General features: G+C 30.5%; 1 protein-coding gene across 5 annotated transcripts; it reads left to right on the top strand.

The window, feature by feature from the left end:
• The first annotated feature begins 5,245 nt into the window (after window positions 1–5,245).
• LOC145101851 (P53/DNA damage-regulated protein) lies at window positions 5,246–12,257 on the top strand. Of its 5 annotated transcripts, none has more exons than XM_079039138.1 (6): window positions 5,246–5,665; window positions 10,103–10,169; window positions 10,396–10,486; window positions 10,568–10,829; window positions 11,566–11,710; window positions 11,977–12,257. In XM_079039138.1, the coding sequence occupies exons 3-6, from the start codon at window positions 10,403–10,405 to the stop codon at window positions 11,978–11,980; spliced, it is 495 nt and encodes a 164-aa protein (XP_078895264.1). In that variant the 5' UTR covers window positions 5,246–5,665; window positions 10,103–10,169; window positions 10,396–10,402; the 3' UTR covers window positions 11,981–12,257. The 5 variants fall into 5 exon arrangements, with proteins under 5 accessions (XP_078895264.1, XP_078895263.1, XP_078895262.1 ...); XM_079039137.1 differs by lacking the exon at window positions 10,103–10,169 and adding an exon at window positions 9,329–9,407; XM_079039136.1 differs by lacking the exon at window positions 10,103–10,169 and adding an exon at window positions 9,260–9,407.
• Window positions 12,258–23,274: the final 11,017 nt, after the last annotated feature.

Raw genomic sequence — 23,274 nt, 5'->3', positions numbered from 1 at the left:
TCCCGGTTCTAAAAATCCACAAAAATAACGTCCCGGTCCCGGCCCGACCGGTTCCATCGGGTTCCGGTTCCGGTGCCGGTTCCGGCCGGTTCCCCGGTCCATATGTTCATCCCTAATCGTTGGATATGAAATGCATTTTTAGTGCACTAGGTTCCAACAACGACATCAATGTTTTAGACCAATCGTCGATATTCAACTACATCTACCTTGAAAAATTGTATGATGTGTCGTTTTAAGCAAATGAAACATCATATAAGCGTGAGTATTACCGTACTGATGGGGTATACTAAGTCGGTATACTAAGTTAGGTACTTTTGTGACATCATTCTCATGTTTATGATGAAAAGTGAATAAAGTTTAAGCCGACCTAATAATCTGCTAGGAAGGATATCGAACGGACATTTGGTGTTCTAAAGAGATGTTGAAAGATACTCTCAGTACGAGCACGATCTTTCGAGCGAAAAAGAATAAGTATCCAAATATACTCATGCATCATATTACATAATATGATTATAAAAGACGAGAGAAAGACGGTTTTGTCGGTACAATGAAAATGAGAATTTACCAAACGTTAAAGGAGTAGGTATTGGTATGTCGGGGCACATCACGAACAAAAAGGAATTATACGATCGAGTTGGACACCACAAACATTCGATGATTTAGTGGCACATGTCTTCAATGCTCAAATGAATTCCGTTGTCGACGAGTAGTTCAACGATACAAATGACAAAATTGGATATGTTTATAGATGATTTAGACGAAGATTATGATGATGTTATGAACAATGATGATTAGGCGTCTCGTAATATTCTACTATGTTTTGATTATGTTTTTTTTTATGTCTTTATATTTTGTATTTTTTTATAATTAATGAAGTAGTTTCCTTTTATTTATTTATTTCATATAATTACGTTTTATTTAATTAAAAAAATATAGTCGGGATGGTTTCATTTCCTATTAGTTTTGTTATGACGTTACATGTCAAAATGATGTGGTTTTAGACTTGTCAATGGAGCGGGTTTTGACTATATTTTGCTCCAAAACCATAATAATTTTAAGGGTTTGGCTTTTGATTTTTAATTCGTTTACTTGCTTACCCTTTTATTAATGGGTTGAGTATGGATCATTGACGATTTACTCCACAATTATTTTTGGCGAACAAAACAATTGAATCAATAAATGAATAAAAATAACATGATTCATAAAAAAAAATTCGAAAAAAACATCTTGATGATTGTTTTTTCGATGATTTTGTTGATATTCATTAAAATTGACATAATAGTGAATATTTATTGATTTCCTTATAAATGAATGATGAAGGTGGTTTTTTATGGATTTTTTTTTTGAATCATCTTACTTTTGAATGATTTATTTTGTTTGTTTGTTGTATATAAAATATTCCTTACATTTTTACCAAACTTTTTCTTTTGATTTGATCTTGGTCTTCCCCCCTCTCCCCCTCCCCCCATATATATATATATATATATATATATATATATATATATATATATATATATATATATATATATATATATATATATATATATATAATATCAAAGGATGCAACACGATGTCTTAGTAAAATATAATTCTTATTGTATAGGATTTTGAGTATTAAGTAATGTATATCTTGTTTAAATAGACATTTTATCTTTTTTGAGAAATATTACGTTGCAATACACATCAAATTGTGAAATTTTAGTATTGTAAAAGGGTTAGATCTTCATTGATTCGGTGAATACATATATAAATTCAATTATTCAAAACCTGAGGATTATTAAAACAGGATAAGTCATATTTTTTATTTTTATTTAAAAGGTGTCCAAATTTATCATCTCTAGTGGTTGTATAAGTTTTTGACCAAATAAGTATATTTTAAAATTTTATTTACTAAATAGACGTAGTTTTAAAAACATTTACCAAATACTCAGATAGGTATAGTTTGAAACATACACACACACACACACACACACACACACATATATATATATATATATATATATATATATATATATATATATATATATATAAGGTTAGGTTCAATGGAAAATGACCAATTAGGGCAACATATGCTGGAACCAATGATCAAGTGACACATGTGCATTTCTTTATTCATAAGCAATCTACTATGGAAGTTATTTATGTAGTTATTCCAAAATGATGTGTTGTCATGCTTTCATTGGTTTCAACATGTGTTGCCCTAATTGTTTATTTTCCATATAACCCTTCCCTATATATATATATATATATATATATATATATATATATATATATATATATATATATATATTACGGTTTTATAAATATTTTTGCTATTAATGTAGATCATTTGTTTATGCTTAAGTCCACACATATAAAACACATAAAACCTGCAAATGATGAAGATGAAACACATTTTATATATCAAAAAAATATTTTTTTGTTAGTTTTACTAGATCAAATCATATGGTTACATGTTAAAGTGCAATAACCAAATAAAAAGAAAAACATACACCACCAATCCACACACAAAACCTGCAAATCACAGGGCAATAACAAAACCAGAAACAAAAAAAAAACCCTAATCTAACTTCAACCCTTAAATCAGGTCATCTGCGCTATTGAATGAAAAAAGAAAATCAAAATTAAAAACCCATAACTTGGAAATCATGAACAAAAAACACAACAAGAACAAAAATACTTACCTAATCTAAATTCATTAATACGTGTCTACAGTCAAAAACCCTACCCGAAGGGAAGAAAGAAAAAAGAAGGCTCTTTTATGCCTAGTTTCCGAGTTTTATCAAAAGCAAAACAAAGAAAGTAAGGAGAGAAAAGAAGATAAAAGAAAGGAAAAGAAATATGCATTTTGTGTTCCTGAGTTTGAGAGAATTGAGATGAAAATGAATCATTTTGTTCTTTCTATCAAATATTTCCAAATCGGAAGGAAAGTTAGAGGGGAAATGATCCTTCCGTTTGTTGGTAGCTTCTAGCCTCGAACTGGAAAGTCTCATCGGCGGGGGTACTATAGATATATCATAACTCTCTAATTGAGACTCAATTTATACAATCAATCAATCAGTATGTGCAATATACCTGTCTTTGCGATATGCTCTTTCAGATAGACCACAAATCTTCCCGCTTAGCTGCACTACTCTCCGAGCTCTTTTGTCCGTTATCGCTTCCTCTAGTGCTAGCTCTGATCTCTCTTTAGCAGTTGTAGTACGATTCTTTAATTCATCTCCTGCCCTTTATAATCGTAATCGCTAGAAACTCTATATCCTAGCAATTGGCATTGGCGTAATCTTTTTTCTCCTGTTGGAAGGGGGTCCTGTCGAAATCAAGAAAAGGCATTGCAAATGGCGTGCCCTTACTCTAATTCTAAATAAAGCTCTTTTGCGCTCTTGGTCAGGCTGTAACAAGTATCTAAAAAATCTTTTCTTTTCGGCCTATGGTTCGGTCAAAGTAATGACTTGAGTAAGGAAGTAGGACCTTTTTACCCCGGCTGTTCTCCCAAAGGCAGTGATAGGAGAAGAAAGACTAGACTTTGGGACCAGACCTCCACTGGCGTTTTTGCAATGTCCTCCCGACCCGTGCTCTGAAAAGATCATGCATGAGATGAAGCTCGTGTATCTGTTTCAGTAAAGACCGAAAAGAAAGACCCGTTGTTCTATTTTCGTGTTACCTTTTCTTCATCGTCAATGCGACTCGTCCCTTCCTTGGTGAAAAGGGGGACCCCCTCCGCCGATGGTTTTCGAGCGTTTATCGATGCTGGCCCTTCCCTTTCCATTCTATCAGCGGGACACAGGGCTCTCCTCGGCTTTGAGCTCTTCCCCCGATGCCTGAATGCTCCTTTACCGAGCAGAGGACTTGCTTTCTTCCTTCCACTTCTTTCTATTTTTATTTATTTAATGAAACTCGGGAACACCAATTTTTTTTTTTTTTTACTTTCTCCCTACATCCACCAATTTTCTTTTCTTTTTATGTGCAACTAGTTATAACAACATTTTGGTGTCACCTCACATGCCACATCACCAATAGTATTATAACACCAAGTGGGGAAATGATCACCATGTTAAGAGCATGTTATAACACCAACTTTTTTCCATTTTATTATTTATTTTTTATTTCTTTTCCGAATTTATTTTTGTTGTTTAAAAAAATATATTTTAAATAAAACATAATATCTAAATAAAATATATTTTTACAAAACATAATATTAAAAAAACAAAAAAAGAAATAATTTTTAAAAAGTAAAATTAAGATTACAATAAAAACAACATCAATTGTAAAAGACAACATTATTAAACGTAATACATAGCATTTTACTACGATGTGGGAGTTTTATTCCACATTGGATCAAATCGCACCAACTCCCACACTTTCTTGAGCTCAAATATATATCCCATCTCGACCCGATATTGTTCTTTTGCAGCTTTGAACAAATTAAAGTCGTTGGTTCCGCTTTGTAGTTGCGCCTTAAACTGATTGTAAATATCATTGAATTTTGTGCACCGCTTGCTAATTTGAATCTATTTGCTACTAGGCATGTTCGTATTGCGATATGTTTTTTTCTTCAATATAGTGTGAAATTCTTTGTACACCGCCTCCCAATAAATACCTTTCTTCATCTTATTTTCACGACATTCGTCTTTTGAAGTAGTATCACACCAAGCTTGTGCCAAAACATTTCCTTCATCCGGTGTCCACCAATGTAGAGCTTCCTTATTTTCCATTTCAACCGCTATAGGTTTCCCTCTCCCTCCTGTTTGCGTTTTAACGGATGGTTGTGTTGGAGATGGTGGTTGTGTGTTTGAGGTTTGGTTAGGTAGAGAGGTGTTTGGATTTTGCTCTATTTTTTGTTGTTGAAGTAGAAGTAGATTTTATAAAATATAGAAAGAAAGAATGAATATATGTATAAAATGTATGAGAATGAAATGTATTTATAATTAGATTTTTTTTTAATATTTAATCAAGTAATCATTGTCAACGGTCGAGGGCCTAACGTTCAAAATTTTGGGCGTTTCATACTTTCATCTGGTGATAACGGCAACGAGATGCAACAATAACGAGATATAACGAGAAGGGGAGAGGGATGTTCTTCCGTTATAACGCCGTTTCGGTAGATCCACATCGGTAATAAGATCGTTATTTTGGCCCATACCACATAATTTAAGTCGAACTTCAAAACAAGGTGTTAGGAGGCGTGAAGAAGAAAAGGAGGAGGAGGCAACATTATTAGATCCGTCGGAAGATAATATAGGGCTATCGGCTATTGATTTGGGAAATATTTTTTTAAAATACACCTTTTTTTTTTGTCAAAAACTCTGGTTTGTTATCGGTCAAGAAAAAAAGTCGCGCCGTTCCGTCCTTCCCCCTCACACGTACGCCTCCATCAAACACCACCCTCCTTCACTACATCATCCCTCCCGTCTCCTCCGACCTCCGACCAACTCCAGCGCCGACCACCTCCTCCCATCGTCGGCTTTGCACAGTACCGCCGCCCCTACCGTCTACCTCGCACACCCACAAGTTTCCCACGCTTTCTGATATCACTCCCACCTCCCTGAAATCGACTCCCACCACCAAGGGCAGACATCCGACGCCAAGCTCCGCCAGCGCTGATTTCCGCCCTCGACAACGCCGGTCTCCACCCTTGCGACCTCCGATCTCCTCCATACTTCAGGTACGAAATTGCTACAAAAATCCCATATCTGCTTGTTGTTTCCAAAAGTGGTGCCTCTTTTGAACTGATTAACATCTAAAAATCTCAGATTTTCCTTGATTGCTTTTGCAAGTAAATTTTAAAATGGCTTGTTGTTAATGAAATCTTGGGATTAACTATTTGTTGTGGGTTCCTATACAACAACATTGAGCACGCCAAGTGTTTGGTAAATTGCCCAAGAGAATCTTAAAGCACTAGATAAATCCCATAGTTATACTTATACTTCAGTTCAGTTTAATGTGTTTACTTATGCTAACAGTTATTCAATGTACATGTACACATGAATCCTAATCAATTCTGTTTGGTAGCTCATATGAATCCTAATGAATTCTAATTGGTGTTTTGACTACTCTGTTACCCTTTTCATAAAAAGGGCATCACAACCTTTGGTCATACACCTTTCTAGTTTTACTTTTTGCAGCCAGAAGCTACTGCTGTGGTAAAGCTTCACTACAAACAAGTGTTCTTTAGTGTAAAATAATAGATATAAGTCTTACCTTTTAGGCTTTTACATACAATTGGTGAAATTCTTATCATCTACACATCTTTTAAAGAAGGTGGGGGTAGAATATAAGTCTTATTTTTATACCAAGGTTTTGGTCTTAACTTCACTTATTAAGCATGGTTATAGTTTCTTGAAGAAAAAAAAAACGAGCCACTCTTGAATTCAGTACCTCACAAGTCATATGTTTGACTTTTTAATTGTTGTTCTATTTTATGTGTTTGAGAAACACCTGATAGACACTTATGTTAAAATTCGAAAAGATGAACAGTAACACCCTATAATGCATTGGCAAAATTTAAGGGTGCGTTTGGTTGTGGAAAACTGTTTTCATTTTCTATGAAAATGTTTTCAGAAAATAGGGTTGAGTTTTCATTTTCAATTTTCAATGAAAACGCGTTTGGTTGGAAAGGGTGGAGTTTTCATTTTCCATCTTAGAAATTTGGAAAACTATAAAAATCACTTTTCTAAATTACATACAATTTGGAAAACTGAAAATTTTCATTTTCTTAGAAAACTTTGGAAAACTGAACGAACCAAACGCGTTTTTGAAATTTCCGATTTTCTTGGAAAATTTTTCTAGAAAATTGGAAAATTTTCCACAACCAAACGCACCCTAAGCTTTTATCCAGATTCCATTCAAGATCCTACCTCAATGCATTGACAAAACATACATTATTGACTGTCTGTATGTATTGTAAGCACATGAGAACATAAAATATTGATTGTGTGTATGTATTCTTAAACCATAATAATAGTTAAGGGTTATTGGAACAAACGGATAAATTGATTATACAAAGGGTTGTTGGTTGTATGATGTATCCATCGCTTTTTATGTTTTTTTTATCAGTTTTCTTTTTGCAGACTGCAGACTTTAAAAAACAAACATTTTATGGTTCACATCTTCTTCTGCTGATGTGGAACACGACTGCATGCATTTTACCTCTTCAAAAACAAACATCACCTAAGTGATTTTTATAAATGTCTTTCTATATGTGGATTAATAAATAACTATAGCTGATAAATCCTAGGTAGCTTGTAATTTTGTTTTGGTTATAAAATGCTATACCATCTTGCTTTAGGCTTTTGTTGCTCTAGACTACCAGTGCTACTCAATTTGTTGTTAGTTTTATCTGGTTTAGAGGATTTGGGTTTTGTTTGAAATTTTTTGATTTGGAGTTTGTTGGATTTATAATTGACAGACATCTTTATGAAAATAGTTCAATCATGGGTTTATCTGAAGTAGGTCTAGTTCCCATAATTCAAACTAACTGTGTTTGTTTTCGTTCAGTGCTTGAGTAGAAGATTATGAAAATTTCCACATAAGTCTCTATTTATCTATGATACAAAACATCTCTGTAACGAATAGTTTCAAAAAATTATTTGTTATTGCACATACATGCTTCTAAAATCTAAACTTGATAACTAAAAAATCCAGTGAAGTATGAAATTTAGCCTAGGTATCATTGTTTAAGATTATTAAAAAAAATTCATTACGTATTCATGTTTTTGGTTTCTGTTATTTTTTCACAGTTTCACATAATCTTAGATTCATAGTTCCTTTCATTTATCAAATTGATCATGTAATTGTCGACTCATGACTCTTTATAACTTGTAAGAATCTATGAGTGTGACAATTATGAATTTCTAGTTTTGTAAGAATGTATGGGCACACAGATTCACTCCTTATTTTACCAAATTGATCATTAAACTGTTTGAGTGACCGAGTCTTGAGTATTTTTTTTTAATAACTGAATTTTTGATTCTGTAAATGAGTATGAATTTCCAATTTTGTAAATGTGTTTTGACTTTCTGACTTTGCAGTTGAAATGTTGAATTTTATGAAAATTTCTGATTTCTGACTTTGTATTTCAGTTTATGAGAATTCTGAATTTCGGACCTTGTATCTGATTTCAGGCTTTGTATTTGATTTCTTAGTTCTGACTTTGACTTTGATTTGTGATTTTGTATTTGATTTCTGTTTTATTTTGTACTTTACAATTAAAATGATCAAGTATTTGACCTATCATCATGGTTTGTTTCGTTATCTATTGATTATAATTGCTATAGTAGCTGTAGGTAATGAATATTCATATAACAATTGAAGCATTAAAGTTTTGGGGCACATAATCACACTTCAGTTGGTTCTCTTCTAAGGGATGTTCTTATATAACAATTGAACCATTTAGTCTTGTATATATATTGGTAGATTTAGGACAAAACGAATCAGGTTCTTAACAGTGATGATGAGAGAAGCTATCATCCCCATTGAAGATACGAACACCACTACAAACAATATCCAAATTCTGTAAGGACATGGGGTAAGTGGATGTTAGACGCATGAATAAAAAGGGTATATGATTTAATCACCAATACAGTGAATATATCTAATAGTAATAAGATACATAAATAAGAAGATTGGTCGTAAAATTTTGTGGTGGCACCCATTATGTATAGTAATCATGTAGATTGCTAAAATTTCTAATAATCTATGTTATATGATGGATTGATGGGTTGTACCTTGTGCATTGATGGGTTGTAGCTTGTGCATCAAATGGATTCAAGGCATATAAAGTCCTTAGAAAGTGACATGATGAATAAAAGTATTGTGTAATGCTTCATGGATTAAAGAGGAATTAGCAGATGGGTTATGTTGTAAATATAACATGATACAAAAGTACGATGCCTTAATAGGTAATAGGAAAGCAGTAAGTCATGAATGGAATTGATGATTTAAGTGAGGTATTATGATGAGGTACTTCTAATTTCTAAACTAAAGTAGTTTGATGCATTGGAAATGTTTAGATCTTGAGGAATACTAAAGTAGTGAAAACATGGATGTGTTGTAGAAGTGTTGTCAATGTGTTTGTGGTTATTTATTTCAAAGTGTAAATAATGAGTTAGCAGTTGGGAATAATGTTATATGTGTTTAAGGTTTATGAAACGAGTGCAAACTACAAGTGAAAAAGTTTGAAGTATGTTTGTAATTGTATGACGACTTTACAAATGGAAATGCATTTAAATCTAAATGCATGAATTTAAAAACATGGAAGGTAAAGTTGTATGCTCCTGTTGACTTGGTTGACCATTGAGTTTTAATGAAGAGAGTTCACATTTTGAAGATAATGTGCGTGTTTTGGTGATTCAAGCTAATTATCTAACAAGTTCAACAACCCTTTGAGAGAAATACATCAATCAAAGGTAATAACACCTTTTTTATTTTTTATTTTGATGATATAGGTGTTAGGGTTTATGTGATTTGGGTATGTGGAACACGAGTGAATACATGTTGTATTTCTCTTGAGGTAATGAATAAGGGATTCATGTTATGAATATAAAAATGTAAGGATTTCAATGCATGTTGCTGGATTGTTAAGAATCGAAGGTTTGACTTGATGGAAATCTGGTCATCCTTATAAATGTACGTAATTGGTGCTATATTTTTGGTGTTTCTGATGATGAAAATGTGTTTATTGATACACAACTGTGTGGCAATGAAAGAAACATTATAAAATTAATCAGTTTCTAATCTTATGTTGTTCTTAAGAATTTGTGCCACAAGGCTAAACTATGTGTGCAAAGTTATAAGATGAAGATGGCTCTATGTGTACATCTTGAAACATAATTGGTATTTGGTATGCATGCCAAATGCTTGTTTTGACTGAAATACCCCTGACCATTAGAACTAAAAAGTCACTTCTCATTTAGGCAATTGCAAATATCATAAACCTACCTGTCTGCCACCTCCAACCACCATTGCAAATAATATATAAACTTTTAAGGAATCACAAATTTGATCAATCTTGAGGAAGCACTTTGTTTGGTTCATTGGCAGTTTGTGATATTTCCGTTTGGTCAAAAACATGTAATGATCATTTTTAGTTTGTAATGGCCAGGGGTATTTTCGTCAAAACACACTCTTTTCTGCTGGAACTTGCATTCTTGCAGGAAGTAGGGTTTATGGTATGGGTGGATGTTACAAGTTTTTAGTTTTATTCCTTAAATTAATTTACAATGTCATTGTTTTATTTCAAGTACTTTTTAAACGCCAAATTTAATCGTTCTCTGTAATATATGTTTTATCTAATCAATATCCAAAATGAAAATCAATAGGTTTATTCACTAAGATATCATTTTGATTACAATATTATTATCATTGCCTCAATAAAATCAGGTTTATGTTTAACAGATTAAAAATGGATGATACAATGAAGAAATTTCAAGGAAAGCTGATTGAGATCGAGACTGAAGCAGAGGAACTTTTACTTGCAAGGCACCAGGTAAAATGACTATCTTGGTTGGGGTAAATTACAAATTTGGTCCCTATGTAAAATGACTATTTTACCCCTTCCCGATGACAGTTAGTCGAGAATGACAGATTGAGAAATGGGAACAGGGAAGCATTGACTGCACTAAGGAAAAGAGCCCGAACAACAAAAACAAGTGTCCCTTCACCGTTTGAGCTGCTGATGAAGGAAGTTGACCAGTCAAAGCCTCTGGTTAAAGAGATGTGTGCAACTTGTGGGAATCATGACTCTAATGACAAAACATGGATGATGTTCCCAGGAACTGATATATTTGCTCGGGTCCCATTTCATGCAGCTCATACTATCTTGGAGAAAGGTAATTTGGTTTTCACTGCATTTCTTCAAATAATGTTTTCCTATTTTGCCCTTACTCTTTGATTAGGGGGTGTTTGGGATTGCTTTTCTAAAACAACTTATGCTTATTTGTAAAAATTGCATCATTTAATAAAGATTAAAACTAACAACCCAATCTCCTCTTAATATCTTCACCTTGCAACTGTCATCCTTAATATATTTTGTTATAAAGATTTCAAATAATTGTTGAGAAAAACATGGTATCTTGTTTTATAAACAAACATGTGGTGACATCTATAGTTTGAAATGTTGTAATATAAATTAGATAGTTTATAGATACTAAGTGGCATCATGATTTTTTTTAAAAAAAAAAAAATATAGATATATTGACTTGAGGTATCGTTTAACAAGTGGCATGCATGTTCTTGTAGAAGATGTGCTCCCTTTAGTACACACCTTGAAGAGTGTCATGGCCCATTTATTTAACTTATATTCTTTTTAGTTTTTACCCTCATCAATTTAAATTTTAGATGTATCGCTTTCTTTACCAAATATAGAAAAATGGCCCACAAAAAAAAAATTACATCACCAAGACTAGTAGGTATCATCAATAATATAATTTGGATTCATTTAAGACTAGTCTTATCGATGCTTTCTGTCTATAGTACAATTTTATGGTATCCGAGATGTTTTTATGTATTCAATATTTATTTGATTATTATTATTGTTATTCATAATTAATATAATTGTTAATGTAGATCAAACAAAGCTAGATTTTGATGTTAAAAAACTACAAAGTTATGTAAAGGAGAAGTCGCTCTTCATATCAGAACAAGGTGTTCTTGCTGACAAGATTGGACCAGGGGTATTAAAGTCATTAGTCACATTACAAGATAAACCAAGGTAAGTTCTCAAATTGTTTTCTATTTCTTTTCTTGAAACCTTATATTTGGATTTTCTGCTATATTTTGGTGTTAATGTAGTTATCGAATTCTTTGCATAGGTTAAAAGTTTGCCAAATGGTTTTACAAATTCTTTTAAGATGTTTTCAGATTTTCACATTCATTTTCTTTTTTCTTTTAAATACTTTTATTAATGTTTTTTATGATTCAAATGGTTCAAACATGTGATAAATTTATATGAAATTTCATGTTGTTTGTACTTTTCAGGTGAATTTGTTGATTCAACAACCTTTTGCAGAAGAAAGAAAATGACCACAAACAAACAAGTGAAAAGAAGTAACAAAACAGAATGGTTATGATACTTTTCTACATATTGGAATTATGTATGAATTAATGAAAAAACACTTTTTTTGCTCATGCTTGAAAAAAGAATTGAAGATTTGTGATGTTTATTTCTATGCTAACTGAATTCAATCGGTTCTTGTTATGGGTCAAATAATCCATCGAGTATAACTCATTAATTAGTATAACATTGATGTTTCTTGTTATGGTTTTTGGGTTTATATTCTATTTTTAGAAACATCTTGAATAATTGTTATTTTTAGACACACAAAAATAACTAGATATTTAAGAATTTAAAAAGTCTGTAGCCAAATACATTTGAGGTTATTACTATTTGTTACCATTTATTGGCTTAGTGATTTACTATCCTAAGTCTATTCCAGTGTTGCAAATGCTAATTTAGAGTAAATAACTAGCTTTTAGCATTCAGTTATTTTTGCTAAACATACCTTTAATAATTAAGCACATTGCTTGGCATATGTGTACTATTAATGAGTAAGACATTTGGTTCCACATAAGGACATGAAATGAGACCAAAGGCAAGAGTTTGTATGCTAATATTGGGTCATAGATGTACTTATGTATAAACATGTTATCATGATAATGTTCTAAGATCATGAGTTTCAGTTAAATGTACTTACGAGCCATATGACAACGGTTCATATAATTCTCAGACATATGAAATGTCACATCTTGGAATCTTTGTGGCTCCATAATTAAAGTGTCATATGTTGACAAAACATGTAACTTTTTGAGGTTCCATATCAATTGGAAAATTGACCAGAACATTTACATGGCAAACATTTTTTCATGTATTCTTTGTACAAAAAATCTCTTGTAGAGTGGTGTGAATTGTAACAATAACATATGATAGGGAAAATAGTATGTATTCGTTGTACAAAAGAACTTTAATCACAAGACCTTTAAAGTGGATTCATATACTCATATACTATTCGTATATTTGTTATCTATTAACAAGATACTTCAAAAAGATACATCTCATGTTTATTAGTATTGCCCTTTTGTCAAGATATGTTGACCTACGACACTGTAGATTCTTAAAATGGTTATTGAATTGAATGTTGGATCAACGTCTTTCTTGAGAGCAAGTATTGTTGTATTAAAGCCACGTATCTTTGCTCACTAGTTGCTTTGCTTTATGTATATACCTTATAAGGTGATACGAGGCATCAAGTGTAACATCCTATTTATAGGGTTTGCCCATTTTAAGTATTAATGTTGCATTTTATGGTAGATGGGTAGTTATTTGACATAACAAACGAATAGGAAATATATATGTAGTATGTTAGAACTCATTTATAATGAGTTATTATTGATTTTAGGTTTTGGTATATTTAATCTAGAAAAAACAAGTGTGGTTATTTGTGAGTTCGTTTGTAAAATTACTTTTAGAACATATTTTGAAGGAAATATATGTATGTAGATATATTGAAATATGCCATGATACGTAGAAATAAATGGTGGGGTAATGGACTTAATATAAGGTGTTTATCTAGTGTGCTAGATCTTAATGTGGATGTAGGATACAAAAACATGAATTTTATCATGGTTCATGCCAATAAATGGCAAGTAGTGGTTACTTTTTTATTCTTAGGTCACTAAACTTGTAAATATTAGAATAAAAAATATTCATGCGAGAAAGAACAACACCATGATATGTGTTTCTGTGATGCTATAAGTGGTATCAAACACCAATGTATACCTCAAAACTTGTTATTATATCTTATTTTTATAGCAACTATATTTGTATGTTTGTTTTTCAAAATTATAACAAAAGTTGTCTTCATGAAGGTTAAATAAAATTTCTAATGAAACCAGGATTTATAATTAAATAAATAAATACTAATGGATAAATAATAAAATAATAAATATCAATAAATAAATAATAAAATAAATTAATTTTTGATATGGATGACATGAACAACACGTCATCTGTAATGGTTGTATTATATTATCTCTTAAAATAAATGTCGCATAATCATATAATTAATCTTGACTTCTAAATAAGTTATCACTTCAATTGTTAAGCTTATTTAAATACTTTTTTTCATATAAATATAACTAATTTACCCTCATCTATTTAAAATGTTTTATAAAATTTCTATATTTAATTAGTTTTTTTTTTCAAACATAAAATAAGTTAACATGGAATATTTTAAATTACATTATCATTAGAATTTAGTAAACATTTTATAAATTAAAAACTATGATAAGAATTAAATAGTTAAATAAATAGAAACTATTTAAAATTAGAATATAATCAAGGGGGTAAATATAAAATATAATAAAAGTTGAAATGGTTAGATGTCTAAAGCTTTATAGTAAATTTACCACTCATTATATATTTAGTAGTCAATATAAATACACAAAAAACAATCCACTCCAATGATATTAAATGAAAATAAGCTATCAATAAATAATAAAAAGTTTTAAAATAAGTCCTTATTGGAGACGCTCTTATGTGTTACACATATTTTCTTTATCATCTATTTTTTATCTTTTAGAATCACAACATATGGAATTGACTAAGCTGCAAAATTGGTCTATGTGGTTAGCAAAAAAATATGGATAAGGTCCAAAATCTTTTGAATTTGCACGGATGGTTCAAAATCAGATTTTTTTTTTTTTTTTTTTTTTTTTTTTTTTTTTTTTTTTTTGTGTGGTTATGATCCCTGTTAAGCATGAAAAAGATCGGTTTGCCCTTTTTATTTATTTATTTTTCTTCTATTTGTTTAAATACTTTAAAGGGTTTTAATTAATTAGAAATAGAAATGGGTCCCACCCAACTCAAACCCACACCCATCCCACTGCACCCTCCCCCAATTACCCACTTCTCTCTCTCTCTCTCTAGTGTGTATCACCTCTTCATCCTTCTTCTTCTAGCCCCACCTCTGGCAATACCTAACGCATCCCACCTCCACCATTTTTGTACGTTAATACACAAACACATACACCTGTATATTCATATCCACCCATACCAAACATACCCTACCATTCTTTCTATCTATCTTCCTATCTGAAGAAGTTGTTCATACAAACACATACAAAATTTGAAGAGAGAGAGAGAGAGAGAGGGTACAAGATGAAAAATCAGATTTCATCTTTCTTGAAGGCATATGAACGAAAATTGCATGCCAAGGGGTCCTATTTATAGTTGGTGAACATCTAAGATAAGCCTTGATTTGATTAATAATAAGTTAATTGGATTTTATCTTAATCAAATCCTTACCATATCAACAACAATGAGGCTTCTGGAGACCTTCCATAACACTCCAAAACCGTTCATGCCTTGGACTATTCTAGAATTTATTCTTTTGTTCAACTATTTGACAATTACAGTTCACCCCTTGCACATTTAAGTATTTCTAGTTAATCCCAAATTAATCATAGATTAATTCTGATTAATAATTAATTAATTCAAACTATTTCTAATCAATTCAAATTCAAAATTAATTATTAACTATTTCTAATTAATATATTAATCATATAATATATTATCAAAATCATTTTATCTTTTTTAAATTCATTTCTAGCTATTTCTAGCTTTTGAGGGCAACCCAAAAAGGACTTTACTTTTATTTTGTAAATTTATATCAATTAAGTTTTGACTTTGACCAATTTAGTTATGATATTGGACACTTATTCCAATAGTGCGTGCATAAGCTTAGGCATGATTCAACATGCTAATTGATTATTTAATAATTATATAGGTTTTATAATCATGTTGGAGTATGTGTTCAATTGTAATGTGGGTTTTAAAATGTGGTAAGCCATTTGTTTGATGTGGAAAGTGGTCCATTTCTTCAACGGTGGTTTACTTTGTAAAATCCCCATCGTTCGATGTATATAAGATATATTCTACTGTTGAATGACTCGTAGTCTACCTACTTAATTATGATAAGAGTGACCATGCATGAGATTCATGGTCTAACGTGTGATGGGGTTTAATGATGGGCCATTTGGTAAATTGGCTACTCTTTGGTGAGTTGATTGTTGTTAGCATTTAGGGTTTTAGGTTAGGACAAAGAACCTTTATGTATCCCTATTTATATGAGGTTTAACCCTTACTATAATCAATCAATCATTATATTTACATGGTATCAGAGCTCTAGGTTTAAAACCTACTGTTGAACACAACCCGTAGCCCCCGCCCACCACCTCCGACGACATTCTCTCATAGTCGTCGGAGGTGCATTCATTATGCTCCATATTTCCCCTCTTTTTATCCTCCTAAATAATAAAACATTCGTCGACACCAAACCAGGGCTCTTTCCTCGACTTCTTCTACTGCCTCATTTGCTTATGCCTCCTCCTTGGATGTCCCCTGCCTCCGAGCCTTCTGCTTTCTGCTTAGCGCCACTTCTTCGGTTCTTTATTCCAAGTCATTCAGAATAGGCTCTGTTCTCCACAAATCAATCCCTCTTTCTTTCTTGATGCTTTTCTTCGGACTACTCTGCCGTTGGCTTTCCTATCTTTTTATAAAAAGGAACCACCATTGGCCGTCACTTTTCTCTCCTTCTCTGATGAGCAGTCGTTATTAGCCACCATCCTCAGAGCTTTGACACTGTCGTTGCCCCGGTCTTCATTTAAATTTTTTCTTATGTTTATTTTTCCATTTTAATCGACACCTCCCGATCAAATTACAGGTGGATGTTAGTATGTTAGCATTTAGGATTTAGGCCCAAGGCCCTTAAGGTTTAGGTTAAGACAAAGGCCCTTTATGTATTCCTATTTATATGAGTTTAACCCTGAATATTAATCATTCAATCTATTCTATAACACATACATGTATTATAAAGCACCGTTAAGGCAGAAAACTCAAAGGGTATATTGTCTACACGATTGAGACTTGCTTGATGACAATGATTTTTCATCATCATCCTTTGTACTTGTGTTACATTTATAAATGGGTTTTGATATATATATATATATATATATATATATATATATATATATATATATATATATATATATATAGGCTTAGGTTATTCTATTTAAACTAATTATTGTGTTATTGTATGCATAAATGTGGGCCAATCGTTTTACTTATTTTAAAAAAAGTGATTAATACATATTATTAAATTAAAGATAATTGAAAGATACCATCTAATTTCATTCTAAGGGTATTTTAGACAATTAAGATAAATTTAAAAAAGGAAAATTCCATATTTTTTTTGGGATAATTAACTCTCTTGATTTTAAAATTCTAATTTTTTTTTAATTACTTTAATTTTAATTATAACGTAATTTTTATAATTAAACCCGAGTTTATTCTGTTAGAATGCCATTCTGTTAAATCATATTCTCTAGGAATTTCAGGATATATATTTCTATTAGAATGCCAACACCGACTAATAACAAATTTTTGGATACAACTTCAAAATTTTCATTACATTCTTAAAAATGTAAAAACTTTATATAATAATCTTTGACAATGAAATACTCACTAATAACAAACAAAACCATGTATATTATTCGACCTGAATATTCTAGCAGAATATATTATTACATATACTCCTATCATTCTATTGTAGATTATTCTATCAGAAGAATAATTCTTTCCTTTGTGAAGACCAGTGACAATTGTTCAATCATCATCTAATCTTCAAGCCCTTGATCATCAATGAAATTAGACATTTTACGAAATTAACTGCCATGAATCAAATCATGTAATAATAATATGTGGACTTGTGAATTGCACCAAAACCAATAACCAAGAATTATAGAATATGCATAAATTAGTGAGAAAATATCCACTCTCCATTCCACATAATTAGAATTCATGATTCCATTCCAACAGAATTGGAATTCGTGATTCCATTCCAATAGAATTAGAATTCATGATTCCATTCCAACAAAATTGTTTAACTTCATGACTTTGATTGTATCGAAAAAAAAGTATGTTGAGATTTTTTTTTACCTGTTTTGGTTTTCTTGATTGCAGGGGGTTCCCTCTCACAGAAGCTGCCTATGATCATATAGCATGAAGCTTTTCAGTTACCAAATTAGTGAAATTGAAACATATACCTGCTTCACTTTTCTTAAACATGAAATGATTATCGAAATTTTGGAAGATGAATTGAAACAAACAGTTGGTATGCAAATAAAAAACAACAAAATTGGTGACTTTGTTTGAAAAATATATATTTCTTTTTCTTTTCGTTTTTTATTTTTTATTTTACCCAAGAAAACCTCTCTGGTTACCTCTGGCCGCCTCCACCATACGCCGTTGAAGCTCTCTGACAAACGGCTTTGTCTATTCTGCCTGAAGGTTCAGGTTTCTTTATATTCTTCTACTTCTTCAGACATAGTTCGTCTCCAAGTTGATTTTCCAGATCCAATCACACCTAAAACCGCCACTAACTCGCCGTCCCTCGCTTCATCGTAGATATCATTCGATAGAACCTTGCTTCTGGAAAACAGATGCTCGTTTCCAATAGAAGAATCACCAAGCCTCTCCCGACGATCAAACAGAGAAGGAACCGCCATCTTTCTCCGAACTTTCACACTGTAAGTCATATTATTGAACTTCAAAACAAACGGCAACGATCTAGGCTCGTTCCTGGTTTCGCTCATCTCCAAAACACGATGCGCCTGAGTCTCATCACCGTTGGCCTCCTTCCTTATGTCTCCGACGAACTTAAGAAACTCTCCGAGAGACGGAGAGGCAACCACCTGTCCTCTTTGGTAAAACGCCTCCATGCTATCCACTTCATTCTCCGCCACTACACGAGGCATACTTCCCCAGCAACCAAACTAAAACCACCGTCACTCTGCCAATAAGAAACTCGCTAAGAGATTAAGTGGTTTCCAGATGTCGTTCCCGTTTGTCTGTATTACATTTATGTCTAATGCACTGCTTTTCGTTGGGGATTCAATTGAATTTTGGGAATTAGGGTTTTCAAAAATTCGAATTGACAGAATTTCTTCTGTTTTGGAGCTAGGGTTAAGGAGGATCGAAGGGGATAAAATACATTATTGTTTGATTGTTTTAAAAAGGGATGAGGGTAAGTCAAAGCAATTACTATAATTATAGGATTGTATTTGTAGAAATTATTAATCAAATTACTAAATTACCCTTATTTATTTGTTTGATTATTTATTTTTTAAATTTTGATTGGCCCACATTTATGCATACAATAACACAATAATTATTTTAAACACCTGAACCTATATATATATATATATATATATATATATATATATATATATATATATATATATATATTGAATTTTAAGAGGTATTAGTTACAAATTTTCCTTTTGTACAAATCAATCAGGAATAAATAAATCATTAATATTTTCCAAAAATTTAAAAACACGAATAAATGATGGTTATTAAGAAATTCAAGTTTGAGCAATGACAATTTTGAAATACTGAATCATGTATATAAACTAATTAAAAATTTTAAACTAGACACCAACACTAATTAATTTACATAAATAATATAAAATGACAATATGGTATAAGTCTAAACATAAACATTTTATTTAATTGTGGTAAATGTTTTTATTACTTATAATTAATAATAAAATCTAATACTTATTTCCCCATATGAAAAATATTCATCAAAAGAATTATTTATCGCCGCTTATTTGCACACACTCTAGTGTGTGTGTGTGTATATATATATATATATATATATATATATATATATATATATATATATATATATATATATATATATATATAAGTGTTCAACGACCAAATAAAGAGTTGTAGATATGTACATTGGACGTGCATGAAACAGATTATACCAAAAACTCATTTCTTTTTTAGTTTTATTTTTTAGGTCATGCTTTTTTCCCAGAAAAAACCCGAATATACTATTGTTCATTATTTTTTTTGTCATTTTTAAATAGAGATTCATATTGATATATTAAAAACAATTTTTTGTTTCCAAAAACCACTTTGTTTTATTTGTTTTTGAAAAGTTAAGGTGTATTTTTTTCTCGAAAAAATAACAAATATATCAAAATTCATATTTTTTTGGTACTATTTAAATATAAATTCATACCGATGTAAAAAAGAATTTTTTTTTGAAAATTTTGCTCATATTCACATTGTGAATATAATCTGTTGAAAACTGAATTATAGTCAGCTTAGATCCACAGTTTGAATAATAGTAAACTAGATTCACATTGTGAATTCTAAAAGTTGAATTATATAAAGTTGAGATTTAAAATTTGAATAAATTAATTTGTTGATTTTATAAAACTAATTTACGAATAATCAAAATGTTAAAATATTATAAAATAAAATGGAAATATATTTCAATTCATATGTAAATTTCACTAATTTAATTTATGAATGATCAAATAGTTGAAATATTAAGTAGATTCAAATTGTTGATGTTAAAACTGAAATATTTACAGTTTAAATTCAAACTGTGAATCTTAATAGATAAAGGTGGTTTTTTTTTTTTAATAATTTTTTTATCGACGCTGATCTCTATTAACAGAGAAGAAAAAATTAAGATTTTTGTTATTTTTAGATTTTTGGTATAAAAAATAAACCTAAATATTGAAAAAAACAAAACAAAGTGTTTTTTTATTTATTTTTTTTTCGGAAAAAAATTATTTTTTATATATCAATATGGATGTCTATGGAAAGATAATAAAAATTTATTAATTTTTGTATATTTGTTTTCTTTTTCTATAAAAAACATGACATATAAAAAATTTAAACGAAAAAAGGAGATACGTTTTTTGATATAGTTTAATGCATGTGTGTCCAATGTATAAATCTACAACCTTTCGTTTGACCATTAACTATTATGATTTCTGAAGTTCACAATATATATATATATATATATATATATATATATATATATATATATATATATAACTTTAAAGAGGACTTGAAGGAGTTGAACTCTCAACCTTCAACCTCATATGAATATAAAACTTATGTCTCTTCCCAATTAGGCTGGAAAGACATTGACAACATAACTATATATTAATATTACAACTCTCATAAACTCGTTCAATGTTTAGATGAAGTTTTGCTAGCATATGGTGTAGGTGTCGGTTAGATTGTTCGAGATGATATTGATATTCATTACTTCCAAGTACGTAATCTAAGATAGCAACATATACGGAAATATAGCGATTTAATATTATAAATGATGAAGTATGTAATTAGAATAAATGTAAATTTAGCTTATTGACTGTTATATTTTTCAATGTGATATTAGATATTTATTGGTTCTTAATGCTTGTAATTTAAGTATTTCGAGCATAATAACCCGAACCAAAACCAAATTAACCAATATAACCGAATCATTTTAAAAACCATTGGTTCAGTTTTTAATTTTTGTTAACCAATAACTAATGGTTCAGTTATGATTTTATAGGTTAACCGAACCACTAACTTTATATTTTAATATATAAAAATTATAGATTATATATAAAATAATATAGTCAAACTTATTTAAGATCCATTAAATTTTCAAAATATAATTCATTAATCATCACTTATCAGGAGACGTACGTGCAATGAAACCATCAAATGCTGATCACGTACACATACAATCTTCCAATCATACATTGAGTTAGATTATTAATTAATGTTGTAATTCCTAATAGGATAATTCTATAATTTGTAAACATTATACACAAATAGTTTAATCTTCACACTCATAATCTTAACTGGAGACTTCTTACACCGTTAATCATAACCAAATATTGTTTTGACTTTATAGTCATTTTTGAAGGATTTTTTTGACTTTATAAACAAGATTTCTAGGTAAGTTTAGTTTTTAGTTCTTCTTTACTTTGTGATATATATATTTTTTTTAAATCCAGATAACACATATGTCAATGTCTGATTATTTTATTTAATAGTTTTTAATTTAATCACATTAAGTGTCTATGAATGTTTGACTTTATTTTAATGTTAATATCAATTATCAATATATGAAATTATTAATGTTAATTTTTTTTAATGTTTTATATTTTTATTGAATGTTTTATATTTTGAATGTGATTATATGTTATCTCACTCTGAGTATCAAATGTACACATTTTATTCTATTACTATAAGCTAGGTTACAAACATTGGTGCCGAGAAATTTTTTGTATTCTCTTTTCATTTTTATGTTAATATACTTTCGCCATTTATATTGTTATGAACATTCTGTTTAACCAATTTTAACCATTAACCAAAACGTTAACCGAAAAAACCATTAACTATAACTAATATTAACCATATCCAATGGTTACCAAAATGCATTAACAAATCATAATGGTTATGGTTCGGTTTTGATCAATAACCGAACCAACCGCTTCATACACATCCCTAACTATTTCATGTACTTACGTAAAAAAAATTAGGTTGTTATTTTCTTCAAATTTGAGATGTCAAATCATTTTTCCACAAGTCCTTTTCAAGGATTATTACGGTTTCTAGATGTCTCCATGATATAAGGACGTATTCGATCAACTTGTTTGACACCTATTGGCCCGCATTGTCTCATCAAAGTCCTAGTATCTTATTCAGTTATATTATCTTGACAACGATATTACTTTATTGTTTAAGGATGGGGAATTTACGGGTTGAGAATGTGTGATGAGTACAATGAATCATCAAAGATGGACCATTGAAGTAAACCTTAGTGTCACTTTTGTCAATCTTATGGAGATGGGGGATGTTGACAATGCAAAAGAAATACTAGCATGTGATACATAGATACTTTATGGGTTTGTTCGACTTGTAAAAGACATTGCATATGCTCCCCTTACGCCATTCATTGCAAATATTACCAAGAAAAATGTCATAGGAATGGGATGTGATCTACACAGTTGTTGATCCATGCTTGCTCAACCGATTTACTTTTATCATTTGAATGAACTCAACAAATGTGAGTTATGAATTTTTATTAGATGTGGATTAATGTATAACCAAGAATTCACTTTGACAATCTCTATACATTTGCATTAAAATAAAACTTTTATCTTATTACAAACTCGTTTTTACCACTTAGGTAAGGCTAAACTTTACCCACTTTTTTGAAAAAGATTAACCGATATTTTAATATTGATATGATAATTCATGTTTATGATTTCTTATTTAAAATATGTATTAATTAATTTTGGTTTGACACGATAATCCGTATTTTTAAATATTGAGGTTTTTTTTTTCTTATTCCGGCGTTGTACATATTTTTGATAAGTTGTTTAACTTATTAGAAACTCCCTATT

The sequence above is a fragment of the Lactuca serriola genome, chromosome 4, assembly GCF_051521515.1.
Source record: "Lactuca serriola cultivar US96UC23 chromosome 4, Lser_US96UC23_V15, whole genome shotgun sequence".
In the NCBI taxonomy this organism is placed as follows: Eukaryota; Viridiplantae; Streptophyta; class Magnoliopsida; order Asterales; family Asteraceae; genus Lactuca; species Lactuca serriola.
Note: the sequence above shows the minus strand (reverse complement) of the source record. Positions and strands in the feature narration are given on the sequence as shown.

Excerpts from the sequence above, each read along its gene's own strand:
- LOC145101851 (XM_079039134.1), top strand. The coding sequence starts at position 10,385 with ATGTTTAACAGATTAAAAATGGATGATACAATGAAGAAATTTCAAGGA. Across the intron at positions 10,487-10,567 it reads TTTTACTTGCAAGGCACCAG|TTAGTCGAGAATGACAGATT; the intron begins GTAAAATGACTA and ends TCCCGATGACAG. Across the intron at positions 10,830-11,565 it reads TCATACTATCTTGGAGAAAG|ATCAAACAAAGCTAGATTTT; the intron begins GTAATTTGGTTT and ends TTGTTAATGTAG.